Below are 17,476 nucleotides of genomic sequence, written 5' to 3'. Positions count from 1 at the left end.
GGGAGTTGGTAGTTGTAGGAATTTTTGGAGTGGGAGTTGGAAGATGTAAGGCTTAGTATTTTTAAATGCTTCTTGCATGCAATCTTTGCGTCTTGCCTTCTCATCTCTGAGCTTTACCTCCATGAGCAGTTCCAACTACATTCTGTTTTGTTCTCATTTAATGAAGATTTGTGGGGTAGATGTGGAGAAACCTTTTAAAATTCTTACTTGCAAAGTACAGATCTTACATCTAGAGAACACCTTTAAACCTCTATCAAAAGATATCAAAGAGCTAGGAAAAAAACCCAAACCTATAAGAATCCAGAAATTTTCAACACTTGTTTTCCATTTGATGAAACATAAGTATTTGAAAATATAGATAATTTTCTATGTCATGATCTAGAAAAAATAATTATAATTAAGGAATTTATCTTTCATTTAAATGTCAATAATTGGCACAAATTGTGCTCCTGTTGAGATGGGTCTGTAGGAGGCTAAAACTAACTTCGCTCTAATTTTCCTCTGTCACATGGCTAGAATTATCCTCATAGGAAGATGTTTTAAAACTTCCCTCCTAAGATATTTGGCTACCTTGTATATGCTTGTGCATTCTTTTTTTCTCTTGTTGTACCTACGTAATGCTGTTTCTTTTCTGTATAATTATTATATTTTGTGGGGTATAATATAATACTGAATGGGAAATAAATAGCTGCAGAATTTCCACAAACATTTCAGAAATTTTAGTCAGACTATCTATATATGTTGACAAGTTTCCCCAGCATTTTCTTCAATATCACACTGAGATATAGAGGGTACTACTTCAACTATCTGCTTTTTCTGACCTTTTTTTTGTACCGAAGTGGTCTGTTGAGCGAAGTCTAGATAGGAGAAACTCCTCTACTATAGGTTAAGACCTATATGTGCTTGAGCTCAACACTGGTGAGATCAAGTCCAATAAGCAGAGCTGGCTGCTGACTTTGCCAGCAGTGTAACTGATGGTCAGCAGACTTCCTGCCTTCTCCCCTTTGTCTGATCGGTGAGCAGAGAAGGGCCGGCGTACTGCAGCCTCCCAAAGAAAGTGGGTATCGCCGTACTGTAAAATCTAAACAACTGACGATGCATTAACTATCAGTTTTATTGCTTGTCTCCATGTATACATTTACTGCTGAGTTCAGATCTAAAATTGCCTGTTCACTCCAAGTAAAAATGATCATAATGATGATCAAATAACGATCTTCCTGGGAGGTTTAAAGTCTTCTTGATGGACTATTTTTTCCTGATTTAGTTACCTTTGTATTTTGGTAGGGGTGCTTGGCGGGGGTGGGGGGGAAGCTCAGATGAATCCCAACACTTTGCCTATACCTTCACTAATAATGAACAATTCTCCCTATTTTTATGCAAGTTTATGTCCTGTATCTTGTCATCCTTAAACTACTGCCAGGATGATCCAGGGGATGAATAGACTATTTTACAAGAGCAAGTGAAACCCGCTTTTATTTGCGAGGCTAAACCCACTGAGAATGGGATTCAGCAGCCTTTGGAGCATGCTGTGTTGCAGGTGTGGGTAATGCAGGAGTGAGGCAACAGAAGAGGGGAGGGGGATAAACTTGAGACTGTGAAATGGTGGAACAGAAAGACAAGACTGGAAACCTGTCTTTCAGAAATTAAGGCAGGAGCCTACAAGAATATCTGGTACCATGAAAAGCATGAAGTTCTGGAATAACATCCCAACAGGAATAGTGAGGGGAAAGCCAGTTCATTTTCTGATGGAGTTGCATTTTCAAGAGATCATGAATGAGATGACATGATGTGACTGACTTGAACTAGCCAGAAACTAGGAATAGTAACCAGAACATCCCGTTGACCCTTGTATTTGTACTGTCTTGGTTAAAGCTGCTGTAGTCCCTTTTTTCATTGCACAGAACAGACTTGGCAAATTGCTCCAACTTAATTTTCATGAGTTGTTTTTTTTAACTCTTCTGGTTTTATCTCTGAGATCTCACAAGTGGAGATTTTTAGTTTGGGCCACCATTTGATTAAGAGGTTTAGAGTGGGCAGTAATTTGGTCAGAACTGATTGATGGCTGAAAGTGTCACCTCGAGGAGGTATTAAACTAAGATCCGAGAGCAATGGCTAGGCAGCACTGAGGATCTGTTGCTTGAGAGACATGGCACTGAAGTTAATATATTCTGTTTGTTATGCTTGCAGTTGGATGTGTAGTTCCATTTCATTTCACATCTTATTAGAAGTGTTTCAGTGACCTTCAGATGTGGTGGTGTGTCAGTTGTGTACTTCAGCTGCATCAAGAATGATGATGTGAGCCTGCAATGATAACTGTATGAAAACTACTTCGAAATTTTAAGAGGAAAAATAATCCAAACATCCCTTTAAAATGTTTATAATAGTAGTGACCAGGAAGTCTTTTCTTCAGTTTTGGATTACAATTTTAATTCCAAGTTTTTAAAACTTTTGTGTCCTGCAGAACATAGTCTCTTAACTTGTTCATCTGAAGGATGTAACCTGAATCTTCTTAGAGTGCTGCAGTGTTTGTTCATAGAGGTGATTGCGAGCAGAAAGTGGGATGACTGTTGTGTGCATTGGTTCTTATTGTTAACATCCTCATACGCACAAGGAAGAATAATATTGTCATTTGGAAAAGAATTCAAAATATCGAAAGATCACTAGGGGTTTTTTTTTAGGTTTACACAGGTTGCGTACTTCACAGTAAAATAAAAGTGTGAGTGTCTAATCTGTTTGCGCTTGTGCTACATGGATTTCAGCAACTTGGAAAGATTCTACTTTATATGCAGCTTGCATGAATACAGTAGACTGAATAAGATGTCAAGCAGTAGAAGGGCTTCTAATGTGTTCATTACACTTAGGCGTACAGGAGAGCATTCAAACCATTTTGCAATTTGCTATACTTAATTGCAAAGAAGTCAGGGAGCCAGTCGATGTTTCTGATACATTGCTGGATGTTGTTCTTGTATTACTTGATATAGTCAAGATGGGTATTGCGAGTGGGTCAGAAAATTCTGCGTGGTATTTGGTATGCAAAACAATACCTTATGCAATTGATTTTGAAGTTGCAGTGCTGCAAATTTAGAAACAAAGCAGTTAAGGTATTTTCTATAAGGTGACTTGCCCTTATTTGCTTTAATGATTGTCTTTTTTATCTTTTAGCTTGTGTTTCCTCCCTCAGTCCTGTGATGTCTGCCTTTTTAATACCTCTGAATCATGCCACCTGGTATTTTGTAGCTGGTTAACTATCCAAATTTTTGCAAGGCACGCAGCAAGGATTTAATCAGCAGAGCATTGTTACTCACCTGATTAGTTTGCTGTGCTCACTCTAGCCTGATAGCCTTGAATAAAATCCCTTCCCTATTCGGTGCTGATGAACATTACTATTTCCTCTTGCTGTGTGGATTTTTGCTTTATATTTCTTCCTTCAGACTATGGATGCATATTTAATAGGAACAAGATTAGTCTTAATACCAAAGCCTGTGGTGATATACATCAGATCAAAGTTCTGAAATAGTCAATGGATGAATATGATTTTGTTCCTAATTAAAACAATTAGTTTTACATGCTGCTTTTCAAAGAAAATTTAATGTGTGAGCTCTTGTATCAATTTAATTTCATTATGCCAACATATTTACTATGCTAGAGTAGAATTTGAGTCAGTATTTCCATTATAAGATCCTTTTTTACAACTGTAAAATTAGTATTGTACTCTTTAGGGGGTTATAATCTGGCTGTAAAAATTCATTTAGGGCAGAAACTTGGCATGTAAGGTTTCAACAGCTTATATCTTGGGGAAAAAAGAAAATGTAATTTTGGAATACAATGCATTTGTAGATGGATTGTAATTACGGGGGCAGGGCAGAGAAAAACATTAACTTAAACACACGCTTTGATTTGCAACTCAATTTCGAAAATGTTTTGTTTTGTTTTTTTTAAAAATCCTAAACAAAGAGCACCGAAAATACTTTTCTTGTGTCACTGATGCTTCATATAGACCAATTCAGAAGGGATGGAGGTGGGGTGGGGGTGAGGTGGGAAAGGGGACATAAATACTTTTTAGTTGTATATGAATTTTTCTTCAGTTATACTTCATTTAGCTCAGAAGTATCTGTTTCTTTTCACATTTCTAGTTAATGTGAGTATTTCAACATGATGTTAAGGTTGTAACACAGAATAGTTGATAGACTTTTTGATGACAAGGCTTTGTAACTCTTTTCAGAAACTGAGGCATAAACCACTATCTTCTCTCATAATCTTTCATGTAAGAAGGTATTGGAGGCCATTACTTTTCCCATAACTGTATTTCCCTTTTTATACCGTATTTTTTGAACAGGAAATTGTAATAAGAGTTTAGGATTTTTTTTTTTTTTTAAACTGGCCCTCTTACGTAGGTGAGAAGATAATGTCATCCCTTCAGTTCCTCACCAGGCCCTGAATTAAGGTGGTATTTCAACAATTTCAGGAATACAGGCAAAATTACTTGGGTATTTAACTTACCTTAATAATTCTTAAAATACTTTTGTAGGATATGATACAGTTTTGGAAATAGCCACATTTAAAAAACTTGTATTAAAATTAAATGCTATACTTGAATGTTTTGCATATCAGCAACTAACAATAAACTTTTAACATAGCCGTCTCAAGCACCTAGAGCTGTGCCTTTGTCATGTGTTTGACAGACACGTATGATGTTGCTTAGAAGGTGGGCAGTTTGAGCGTGGATGGCTGGCTTCGTGTGTTTCTGAGGTACAGCTCAGGTCAGAACTTACACCCACAGGATTTCCCTCTGGTGTCTCTTTTTTTAGTAGGAATGGACAATTATTAAAGTGGCTGACAGCCACACTTTTCCTGAAGCACTTGTCAAGGCCTTTTATTTCCCCAAACCCAGGTTCTCCATCCCTTCACCCCCTTAACAAACATCTTGCCTCTATAAATCTGCCCGTCCCTTCTTTCCTCCCCTGGAGATGGTGCCCTGGTCATTGCCTGCATTTCTGCAGTCACTGGGTCATATGCATTGCAGCGGAGAGGTGGGCTAGGAGCAACTGCAGGACAAGATGGGGATGGCCTGTGGATGTCCTCTGTGTCCTGGGCAGCTGAAGCCCACACTGTCAGAAGAAAATGTGAATAGCCAGCAACTGAGGCATGCTTCAACTGCTTGGGAGCTTCATGTGGTTTCCCGTGCTCTGATTTGGTTTGTTTTCTTCAAAGTCACAGATAAAAATCTCTCTAATTTCCAAATTGAGAAATAGCTTATGACATAGGTGAATTTAAATTGCTCTCAGATGCCAAGCGTATCCTTCTGCTTCAAACAAATCCATTCTTTCCTTGAGCTCATGCAAATAATTACTTATTAAGCCTTGTTATGCTACATCACTGTGGTGGTAATCTTTACTTCAGTGTTTTGAAACCCAGACTCAACAGATGTTTCCTGAATGCGTGCATTAAATTATCTGTTCTTGCTCTCAATGTATTATATGAGTTACTGATTTGTTAGGCTATGTTTTCAAGATCTTTACTACATGGAAATTTTTCAGCTTCTCTTGCTATTTATACCAATATTATTCTCTAGAATACTTCATGTCTGACCCCAGTCGTAGTCCCTGGTTACAGTATATATATGCTCTTGCTATGCAACAGCCCTGTAATTCTTGCAGCAAACATCTGCCCATAAAGAAAATCAGCAATTTGGAACTTTTGGCAGCCTCCCCCTAAGGAAAGTGTATGACGTGGGCAGGCAACCCATATCCCAGTAACCTCATATGCTGTAAACTTGCCTAGCCATGAAGGCTTAAATTAATGGTTTTACTTTATAAGATTTTAAACATCTATTTTATTGTAATTCAATTTCCCATACCTTTTTCCATCTATTATAGATGGGGAAGCAAACCTGGAGAGGAGAGTTACCTTCATTAATGTCACACAGACTGTCATTGGGAGAGTTAGGAATGCAACTGATGTTTCTTTAAAATAAATAAAAAAGAAAAAACAACCACCCCAAACTGCCACATTAACGCTTGCTGTAATGCTCTATGTATTTCTCTTTACAGGTGACCGTTACAACTATTGGCTATGGGGACAAAGTGCCTCAGACCTGGATAGGAAAGACCATTGCATCTTGTTTTTCAGTATTCGCAATTTCATTTTTTGCACTACCTGCGGTAGGTTATCTTGTGCTTCTGCTGGCAATTTGTTGTTCACTCATTAATCATCAGAGGGAACTTTTGTTATTGATTCTTCAACCTTTCATTTAACTTGATACTATGAAAGCTTTGTATTAAACGTTTATATTGTAGTCAAAATATACGTGGCTTGTAGAAGCAAAAGAGCTTTTATAAGTAGCACAAAAAATAAATATGCAGTGTTTATTGTATGCAACACTAGATTTGGTATGTATTTGAGAAAGAGATGTTTAATTCAAAATTCTTTTTCTGCCTATCTCAGAAGTGTAAAGGAAATTATTTCTCATGCTAATTACTCCTGGACTCGGTGACTTAGTGATGTTTTGGCTTTTTAAGGCCTTCACTCATAGTTTACTCAACAGATTAGGTCCACGGTGTACTGTAGAGTTTTCATACACATCCTTCTTCTAGCAAAGCTGCCAAAAAGGTGTCACTGGCAGAAAGACAACAATAAGCAGGCAGGGACACTGATGCAGCTCTTTGCCAAATTAGCATCTGTCCATGGCCAAAGTCCCATTTTCAAAAGTGACCCAGGGCTGAGCTTTTAAAGGTGTTCTGGCACTTGATTTACACTGAAAACAGGCTCCCAAGTACTCTCTAATAAGAAACAAGGTGCTTGAGTACCAAGGGTAAGTTCAAAATCAGCGAAACCTGGACTGTGGTTTGAAAACCCGAAATGTTCAGTGCCAAAGGTAGTTACGGGTATTTTTTTCAGAAATGTAGCAATACTTCTGAACTATGCTGTTAAAATGTTTGTTTTTCAGCAAGTTTTTCAGCTCAGTGACACAAACAGTTGTGTTAGCAGATGTTAGCAGCAGGGAAGAGGTGGGGATAAGTACAAGATGGTTGAGAAGAATACTTTTATGCCAATACTGTCACAAAAATTTGTAACAACATAAAATAGTAACTATTAAAACTCCAGTGGCTTTTTTAAGTTTGTCACATACTTAAAGTTATACAACCTTTTGCAGAGGAGGGTAAGTGTAGATTTTTAGATTCTCCAGCATTAGTTTGCCTTTAAAGCATATTCTTTCCCCTCTCTTCGTTCTAATATCTTTCAAATTTATTCCTTGTTTAGAAGAGAGATCTGATAAATGAAATGATCTGTAAGAAAAATGCCAAAAAGTACTATTTTGACTGAAGAGGTTTTTGGTTTTTCCTCAGACTTGAATGCCAGCAAAGATGTTTTATGAATTAATTGTGTAGCAGACCCACCTTCACAGCAATGCTTTTATGTTTACCTGTCAGATTTTCGTAATCGTCTGTAGAAGTAAAACAACAAACAGCCCTTTATCAGTGTGATTTTATTACTGAATTAAGTTGTTCGTGTGAGATGGCCCAAGGGGGAAATCCAGGGTTTGAAGCTCTGGCAGTAAATCGTTGCTGGATAGTAACTATTGCACGCTGCCTTGTTGCTGTTTCAAATAATGGTGGCTGAGATCACAGTCAAAAGTAATTGTTGTGTCTAAACACAGCCGGTGTGGGTTCTGGATCTAGCAGCGATCCTTCGTTTCCTAAATAAGTGATGTTTGAGCATCATTAACTCTTTGATCTTTACTAAATGAACATAATAGGAAGGGCCTTTCCTGTTCCATTCAAAACACTTGATGATTAATACAGTTCTTAGAGGTTGAGCCAAGATCACTGGCTGCTCTGACACCTTAACTACCATATGTAGAAAATGAATTATGCTTTCGTTGAGTAGTTGTAGTCATGTAAGCTGATCTATAGCAGATCTCACTTTTATCTGCGTTACTAAAATCTGTTAAATATATCTATAGCTATGCAAATGACTAAATAAATGACTCTTAGTTATATTTACTTTTGGACTTAATAGTTATAATACATTCAGAGGCCATTTTGGGTTGTACACCATCCAGTGCCATTAGTCCACGTCCCTTGTCCTGAGAGTGGATTAGATGGCCTTGTGTTGAACTCATTGAAGTTCTGACCAATTTGTAATATTCCTTTTCCTCTTTGTCCTCTTTTCCCAGCATGGGTTAACATATGGAAATAGAAGTTACTGTACTAGAGTCTTTCTTGTGACCTGAGTTGTGCCATGCCAAAGCTTTATTTCTCATAAAAATGAAGTTAAGCACATCAGGTTCATATTTCTCCCTATTCTGTCGTTCCCCTGCACAAGCATTTATGAGGCTTTTAGAGGGTATGAAATATCATTTCTACTCGCTTTTTAGTGTTTGAGTCCGGCTGACTTAAATAGGCTTTGGATCAGGGCATGATAGCATTCATAGTTTGTTTCAACAAGTAATACTAACAGAGTCTAAAAGCTTAACAGTATTAAGTCATTTCCTCTAAATAATTAGTTGGGTTTTATGATGCTGAATAGAAGTTTATTAATACAACATAATTTGGCAAGCTTGTGTGTGTGTTTTTCCCACTTCAAAAAAAAAATTAGATCTGTGTTTTCTTTCCTCCCATAGGGAATTCTTGGTTCGGGCTTTGCCCTAAAGGTACAACAGAAACAAAGACAGAAGCATTTCAACCGTCAGATTCCAGCTGCTGCCTCTCTCATACAGGTACTGAGATCCTGCATTTTGCATACTATAATTTCTTTCCATTTATAGTTTTGGGTTTTTTTTCCAAAACTGTTGGCAGTATTTCCATGCCTGACTCCCATTAAAAATAGTGTGGGAGTTACAGATGCACGTCTTTTAAGCGGTTTTGGAAATTCTACCTTTAATGTAAATTAATGAGCAGAAAAGTTCACTCCCAAATCAGTGCAAACTGTTTAATTCAGCTGGTTAAAATCAAAACTGAAGGCTCTCCTGTAGTTACTGAACAATTTATCTGGGGAAAATGTTATGAAATACTATGCTCGCAGTAGTGAAAAACAGAGAGGAGGCTTCATGTAAAATTGTACTTTTAAATAATACACTGTTGCTTGTAAAGGCCAATGTCAGATATGCTTCATTTTCTTTGGGACAAATAAATTCTTAAAAATCTCAGATTTAGGAGAATTAAGTCACGCATGTTAAATAGGAAAACGTTGTCTGAACTTTTCAGCTCCAGGACAGGTGGCTGGCAACCACTGGAATTCTTCAAAATCAGTCTTTTCATGCAGGATAACATTCAGGCAGAAAAATTTTGATCTCCTCTGTTAAAAATATAGTTGCAGTTCAGTGTCTGTAAGGTCAATGAGATTTTATCCTTTACTTTAGTGGAGCCAGCATTTCACCCCGGAGAAGTATTAATATTGTTCCATTCTAGTTTTTTTCCAGCTTTTCCTCCCTCACTCTCTATCTGTCACTCAGTATCTGCATGTAGCTTTATAAGCACAGGGATCAAATTTAAAAGAAATTTAGATGTACACCTAAGCCATATCATTTTTGTGTTCTCGTATGACTTATTTCTCTAGCTTCATGAGTGAATGTGGATTTCCAGGTCAGGCTCTTTATGGAAACAGTAGCTAACTGTAAAGTTTATGCTTGAAACTAAACAGTCCCAGAGTTAATGTGAAAAAGGTTTAAATTTAGGGCTCTGGTTATAGCCAGAGATTAGCCAACAATCTTCAGACTCAGTGTGTTTCATTTGGATTCCTTGGTCAGAAGAAGGTATGGGTTTGCAAAGAATGGTTTTTTAGTGTTCCCCCTGATTCTTTTGGGAAATCAATCTCAAATTATTGGGAAGTCTGGGACTGCATGCCCAGAATGTTGTATTTGGCTCCATTTGAAATGTTAAAGAGGAGTGGAAGATAGACGAGTCACTGACTACCTGTTCTTAATAGTGGTAATCATGATTTACTAATCGACTTGGACTTCTAAAGGTGCAATTTAGTAAGTGCTCTACAAATAACTTACAAAAAGACTATTCTTAAACCAAGTAGTTTATGAAATAAGTACAAGACAACAGCTGAAAAGAGTGATACTTTTTCCCTGTATTCCTTCTTGTTTTCTTCTAGAGGCCAGTTGTTTCTTCCAGTATCCTATTAAACGTGGTGGGAATTGTATGGTGATTGTCTGATCCTTTACTTTCCAACTGCTCTCTGTTTTCCTCTTTCGTTCTGCCTTGCTTTGTTTCTTTCATCTAATGTTTTCTGGCCTTTCCCACTTTAGATTTTGTGTATGTATATGCATGTCCTTTTTTCATGTAGTGTGTAAGTGAGGATCTGCCTTTTTAGTTTGGCAACTAATTATTAATCAACTCTGATAATATATTTACTCATTTAAGAGAGAATACGGTAGTGTTTTGTCTCTGGTTGGTCTTGTTTCCTAGCCCTGCCTTTCTTCCGTTTTGTCTTAGAACATAGTACTTTAATCATTGGTGGTTGGCATGAGGGAGGATTCATTTTGGGTTTTGGCTCTTGATTAACCATTGGTGCTGTTCCCTCATGCTCTCAGTCTTATTTCTTCCTATGAATATAGCCCTACTGACAACACCACAATTGCTTTTTTTCTGATCATACTCTCATGAGGCAGGGAAGAACGATTTTTGTTTTCTGAGTAGGAGCCTGTAACACAGGATACAACAGGCAAAAAGATCAGAGAGGGAGACTGAGGCAAAGTAAGAAATTCAACCCCAATCTTTTGAGTCCAGTCTAGAATTTTCTCTTATTATTTGTTTCTTGCTAATGCAAACAAAAGCTGCACTTGAAAAGACCAATCTTCCTTTCTGGTTTGCCCAGTTCAAACTATGTGGTCTCTATTTACTAAATAAGGATTCTAAACCATGTCGAGTTTATGTTACCAGTAGGGAAATTCAAGAATACTATTAAATAAAGAATGACTAACATGCTACTTGGAAGTTACTTTGTAGTACAGACAGCTACAAGTCCAATTGCATTAATTGTTATGTTGCTTAAAACATTTGTTCTAGACTGCTTGGCGATGCTATGCAGCAGAAAACCCAGACTCTTCTACATGGAAAATATACATTCGGAAACCTTCCAGAAATTATCATTTGCTGTCACCCAGTCCAAAACCGAAGAAATCAGTGATGGTACCAGTAACTCACTTTTCCTGTTATAGCATTTTAAAATTAGATTGAATTTGTTAACTCTCTAGAGGCTATTTGTTGCGCTTGCTTTGCAGATTATTACTTGGGTTTAAAGTTTTATTTTCATTTCAGTTTTGGTATTTGCAGTATACAAATGTTTTAAACTATAACTTAATTTGCTTCAGTTCCCAAACTTGACTTTTTTAATGGAACTCTGCGTTTGGAAAAGAACAATAATGACCTAACTCAGGCACATCAGCCGGTAACTTACTGTTACCGATTGTTTGGAAAACTATAAGCAAAGGAAAAAAAGAAAATTACTATTTCCAAACCAGTAACTTTTAATTGTTTTTTTAAAACAAAACAAAAACTCCCCAAAATTGCTGCTTCTCTCAGCTATTGATTTTGTGGCTTTCTAAGATTTTATGGTGAAGATGTCTTGTGCCTGCATACGATAGTATTTTTATATCAACTGTTTCCATAAGTTAAGATTTTTTGTTTGAAAAACAGCAAAAAACCCCCTTTGTCAGAATCTTCCAATTATGTAGTGCTTCATCCTCTCTATTCTAAGAGAGTACAGTAGTCTCAAGCTGGGAGAGGATGTTGTGCAAAAATCTTCCCTAGTATCCCAGGTTCATCTGAGATCAGTAGCAATAGATCCATTTGCTTTTAGCGGAAGGTATGATTTATTGCATCCATAAAACAGGAAAGATATTCTAGAATAGTCTGATTTATATAAACTTCAGCAGAGCTAGCAGATTTTTTTTTACTGCAAGCAAGGGATTTGCTAATGACAGTGTGCAGAATTCTAGTGATTAGCCAGTTTTGGCAGGTTGGGGGCAATCTTACAGAGAAATGCACAGTGTAGCATCATGTAAACTTAATTGGTCAGGCACTCTTTTGAGTAATTATAGTTCATTGGGGACTACATTATTATTGAAGACATTACTGAAGAGAAAAGTAAATGTGGCTTGCTTTGAGTAATTTAATGTATGTGTATTTTTAGGTTAAAAAGAAGAAATTTAAGTTAGACAAGGACAATGGGCCTTCTTCTCCAGATAGGATGTTAACTATTCCACACATTACTTATGACCACGTGACAGAGGACAGGAAACCTGATTTCAGTTTTGAAGCATATGAAAATTCTGGTAAGAAATTCCATTATAAAATGCCAGTAACTGTAACAGCTTCTATTACTGTTTTACACACAGATCCTCTTTAATATCTGTAGGAGAGAGGGTGAGGACAGAACAAGCTCTTCTCATTCTAAAGCAATAATACTTTGCTTTCTGACGCTGGTTGCTGGCTTGTCTGGATGAGATTCCTTTAATGACCATGCTCCACTGCAGACAAACTTGTCATTTCTGCCTGCCAGAAGAGCTACTGTCTCTGAGGCTGGTGCATACATTCCCCAATTCTGCCACTGATTGAAACTACAGGGATTAGCTGTTAGCTTTTCCATGTGAAATTTACCCATGATGTGTTACTATTGTGCTTGTACCTCAACCAAAAAGGATTGACAGGTCTTGGCTGCACTGACCATAGTCTGCTACATGAAACCATCATGTGCTCCTACCATCTGCTCGGTGGAGTAGGCTGTGAATCAAATTTTGAAAGCAGAAGTACTTAAGATAAATGTGGATCTGTCTGTATTAACTGTCACTGTACAAAATGGTACAGTATGAGGAAAAAGCATAAAGGCCTTCGATAGTCGCCTTAGAATTAATAGCTTAGTTATAGTTGCTTTAGCCGTAACAAACTTCCAAAATAATTCTGAATTTACAATGTAGCTTTTTTACAAATGTACTTTTACTAGAAGTTTTTAATGTGTATTGCTCAAATTTTGGCAGCAAGAATGAGGTTTAATTTTAAAGTGTGTTTTATTGATTATAGATACCTTAAGTACTTATGTTTTTTCTCCTCAAAAATTTGGCTAACCTGATTAAATTTAACAACCTTTAAAATAAGGTAGCAGTGTGGGCTGGCACCAGACATATTTTAATTCAAGCAGAAAGTCTCACCTTCCATGGACTTTTTTGCTATGCTTCTGTCTTGTCTTGTTCTGTGACATCCATGCTTTTCCCCTCTTTCTTGGCCTCTGTTAAGGAACGATTGCGAATTACATCTGGTGGTAGAAATGACATAGCTGTTAAAAGGTGGACAAGTACCAAGTTCAGTCTGTGTCTCAGGCTTTGAGTACAGATACCTTTCTTCAGAACAATCCAATGAGTGAATGGTATGAATGCTTAGATTTGTGAAGTCCCACCTTTTCTCACTAAGTTTCTAAGTTGATTAAAGGACAATATGATTTGCAGGCAGCCTACTACTGCCACTTCAAAAATCACCTCTATAGCTTTCAATAAAAGGATTTTATCTAATTTCTTCTGACACTTATCTTTTTTTCTTTTTTTATCTGTGTTCTGCTCTCTCTAAACTGTTACAAGTATACAGGACAAACAGGAATGTTAAAATTGCTTGGTAAGTTGAGGAAAATAATTCTATCTATGGCATGCCAGCTTATGACAATGTAATGTTTGCGGTGGTTTTCATGTGTGTCTAGTGCCATACAGTTTCTAAGAAATCTTTTGCAGCCAAGGAGATCTAGACAGAAAAAAAAAAAGTACATTCTCACACTTGTAATTACAATTGCACCCACAGATTCATTACAAAGAGAAAAGTGAACACTCATTCAAATAAGTAGATGATTTCTGGTTTTTTATAATTCAGAAAAACTGTTCATGTATATATAACCACTAGGAAAAGATAATCTATGCATAAATAAGGTACAATTCATCCAGTAGTTAAGTTATCTGAGCATATAGCTGAGAACTAATTTCTATACAAATAGGTTGGGATGGAATAAAAATTTCCAGTTTTGACTTCCAATATTGTGCATTCTAAATTGCATGCATCTGTTCCTGTAAAAATGTTCTGTAGATATTTGTGAACAGATGGGGGCCCATAAATTAAATAATTGATTTTAGTGTTTGTCTGGATTCTGTGATCACTTAAGCAGCCATGTAGTCCTGTGATGTTTCTAATGTGCTTGCTTAGGCACTTTCTTAACAATTGAGTGTTCCCCAAAGACTATAGGATTAGAGCTAGGTCTGGGCAAAAAACCTCTGTGATTTAGTGAGAGTGCTGTGAGCCACCTGTAAGTTGTCTGCTCTGCCTCCATTAAAGACAATAGAGGTTTCTTTTCAGTGGTCGAGTGCAAGGATGCTCAGGCTTGGATTAAATTGCCTGAAAATACAAGGTTCAGTTTCTCCTCTGAACCCAAGTGGAACACAGGTGAACTAATGTGGTAAAATAGCAGAAAACAAACTGAATCTCCTTGACTCCCCCTGACCAGTGCTCGATTTGCCCATTTTCTGGGTTCCACTTTTCTCCTGTGTTCCAAGCAGTGCATCTGTGTTGGGGGGTGAGCATGGTGGGACAAGCTCAGGAGAGCAGCAAGAGCCGCAAAGTCCCCTGTTTTACATGAACAAGAAATTCCTTCATCTTGGGGAAATATCAGAGGAGCTTTGCCAGCCATCGTAGGTTCAGTTTCTATTACCCAGCCAGGCAGTGTGAGCTCGGTGGACCTGAGAGGTTACCTAACACTGTTCTCAGTGACTCAAAGAAATAGAGGAGAGAGTGTATTTGTATTTACTGTGGATAAAGATTACGTACACAGAAAACTGAAGCTGCTAAGTTAAAAGCTCAGAAACAAGAAATTAGGAAGTACAAGAATAAAGGATGCTCGTTTAGCTTTAATTTGGTCCTCAGAAAGCCCCTAGTCACATATCCATGTACTGCTTTCTCATATTCAGTAAATTTTGGTTCTGTTTTTGGGCTGTCTGCTTATATACAAGTCTTCACACTCCTGGAGCCCCGGTCTGGCTTCCCTGCCAGAGTCCTTGTGCAGCCACAGATTTCCACCTCCTTTTCTCCCCTCCTCTTTTCTCCTGGCACAATCAGTTCAGCAAAGACCCAAGAGCTGTGGCTGGGGTGTGCCTCGCACTGACAGAACACTTGCAAAATGAGGCTTTTTTCAGATTTTTTTAACTCCAGTACATGTGTATATTAAGAGTTTTTTCTCTGAGTAAAAGTAAGGTAATGCTTCTGAAAAATACCACTCTGTCCCAGTGTGTGACTCCACAGGCATTTCTTAATGAAATAGTTATTGAAAGGATAACACTATTCAAAACATCTAAACGTAGCATAAAAGTTATGTTTTGCCAAGTCTCTTTCTCATCATAGGCTCCTCTTGCTTCATTGAAACTTTTCCCCAAGAAATTCAGCTGAGGCAGGCACTTGGCTTCAGTGGTTTAAGTGGGCAGCTTCAAATGCTTCATATGGGATGTGTCAGGCAGCTTCAGGCATGGGTGGCAGTGCTAGCTACACCATGAGCGGTATGAACCAGAGCAAGAAGGGGCCAACCCCTATGAGGTTGTACACTTGGGAAAGGGAAACACTTGAGGAAACCCTAAAGTCAGGAAGGAAGGGGCAAACATAGATTACTTTCCTCGAAATGGGACTGGCATGTAGGGAGGAATATCCTGCAGCAGGTGACACTGTCATGAAGAATGGGTTTGAAGAGACAATGATGCCTCCCCTAGTGGTGATTTAATATTCTGCTAACATGTAATGCACACTAGAAGAGTTTCATACAAACTCTTTTCCACAGTATTTTTTATTTTGTTGTTAAAGATGTCAGGTACAACAGACTATATTTTAGGGATGTCTACATCTCCTCAGCTGCCTGTCTGGAGCTTCCTCCCTGCCTTCCCCACACCTCCCCATCTCTCTTTATTTTATGTGCATCTTTACTCTGACTCAGATTGTCAGCGCTCCTGGCCATCCTTTTCCGCAGACCAGCAGTCTTCCAGCGCTCCTTCCTCTCCAGGTAAAGCTCATAATATTTCATTGCTCCATCACCTTTGTTAATTACTAAATCTTTGCAATGCTCTGTCTGGAGTTGCTTGCTGTAGTACAGAAACTATAGCGCTGTTGTTTAAAGAAAGCATAGGCATGTCAGTAGAATTTTGAGTTTGGAAAGTTGTTCAGGTTGTAAATTGCAAATGTTTAAATAAAAGAAATTTTCTGCAGAACAGAGGTATTTTCTAAATGCATTAATTAAAACTCAGATTTTCCAAGAAAAATGCTTTTAAAGTGTTTTAAATTTTTGTCTGTGCTTGCAAAAGAGGAAGTATAAAATATTTTGTGTCTTGCTAGCCATATACTCCACTACGAGAAAAGCATCTGCATACATGTCATGTTGTATATAAAATTGTTGTGTCGGTAATGTAGAAAACCCATCCATAATTTCTTGTTATTGTGTTTAAAGGTCATCTAGTCCAACCCCCCTGCCATGAGCAGTGGCATCTTCAACTAGGGAAAGGTGCTTAGAGCCCCGTCCAGACTGACCTTTACTGTTCCAAGAAAGTTCAGAATTTCTGTTTTAAAGCAGGGATTCTCATGTTGTGGGGAGTGTATTTTCTGCCATTTCAAAGTAGTGCTTGGCTCAGCATTAGCAGTTGGCTAGTCATGCCTGTTAGAATAGTTGTTGCTGCTACCCATCAAAAATAGAGAAAATTAAGCTTGGGGACCCCTGAATTATAGTAAATATCCCTTGCTACACCTGTTTCCTGTTTCTTTTCACTCATTATTAGCCATTGAAAATGAGTTTCTAAAGCTTCCTTTTTTTTTCCTTTAGCCCACTTATTTAGAAATCTAATGTCTTTTTTTAACATACTTTTTTTTAACACTGCTTGGTGAGAAAGACGCCTCCAAAGGCAAATGGCTAAGAATTTATTTTCATAAATAAAAAATGCTGTGGTGACATATGCTCCCTGGTGCTCTGCTCGAGCCTTGTTCTGAGGCACTTTGTGTCAGGGAAGCTCTCATTAATGCCATACTCTTTTCTTGGTCCCTCCTTGCTGTGTAAGCAGGTTTCATGGTAGTGTTGGTTCCTCCTTCATGTTGGAAGGAGCAACATTTAAGATTGAGAGCATAAAGAGCAGAGGGCTGCACTGGTCAGCAGAACAGTCTGATCTTGGTTATGATCAACTTAGAAAATTTTAAAATAAAAAGAAGGAGGGAGATACCGTGTTTGCCTCATGTTAAGCAGCTCTTCATCTCTGTGTTCTCAGATAACAGCACTTTCAAACAGGCTGAAGTAGAACCTTCTTGTTCCTTTTTCATTGTGCCACTCCTTCTCTCCCCTCCCATGAAACTGAAAAGCAGTAACTGTGACTGACCCAGGAACAGCTGTTTCTGCAAATCCACGTGTGTACTGTGTGTATTGTGGTTCTCGTCAGCACGGTTTAGTGAGTGTTCAGACAAAATTTCCCCTGGGC

The 17,476-nt window shown here is 37.9% G+C and overlaps 1 protein-coding gene across 1 annotated transcript in view; it reads left to right on the top strand.

Moving 5' to 3' along the window:
- KCNQ1 (potassium voltage-gated channel subfamily Q member 1) overlaps positions 1–17,476 on the top strand; it is a 320,255-nt gene that overhangs the window by 52,105 nt on the left and 250,674 nt on the right. The window contains exons 7-12 of the mRNA XM_035891041.1: positions 6,051–6,161; positions 8,624–8,719; positions 11,016–11,138; positions 12,142–12,283; positions 13,587–13,613; positions 15,958–16,023. Coding sequence (XP_035746934.1) covers positions 6,051–6,161; positions 8,624–8,719; positions 11,016–11,138; positions 12,142–12,283; positions 13,587–13,613; positions 15,958–16,023 — 565 coding nt within the window. The remainder of the gene's footprint in view (positions 1–6,050; positions 6,162–8,623; positions 8,720–11,015; positions 11,139–12,141; positions 12,284–13,586; positions 13,614–15,957; positions 16,024–17,476) is intronic.

The sequence above is a fragment of the Egretta garzetta genome, unplaced genomic scaffold (assembly GCF_000687185.1).
Source record: "Egretta garzetta isolate BGI_Z169 unplaced genomic scaffold, ASM68718v1 scaffold133, whole genome shotgun sequence".
Classification (NCBI taxonomy): Eukaryota; Metazoa; Chordata; class Aves; order Pelecaniformes; family Ardeidae; genus Egretta; species Egretta garzetta.
Note: the sequence above shows the minus strand (reverse complement) of the source record. Positions and strands in the feature narration are given on the sequence as shown.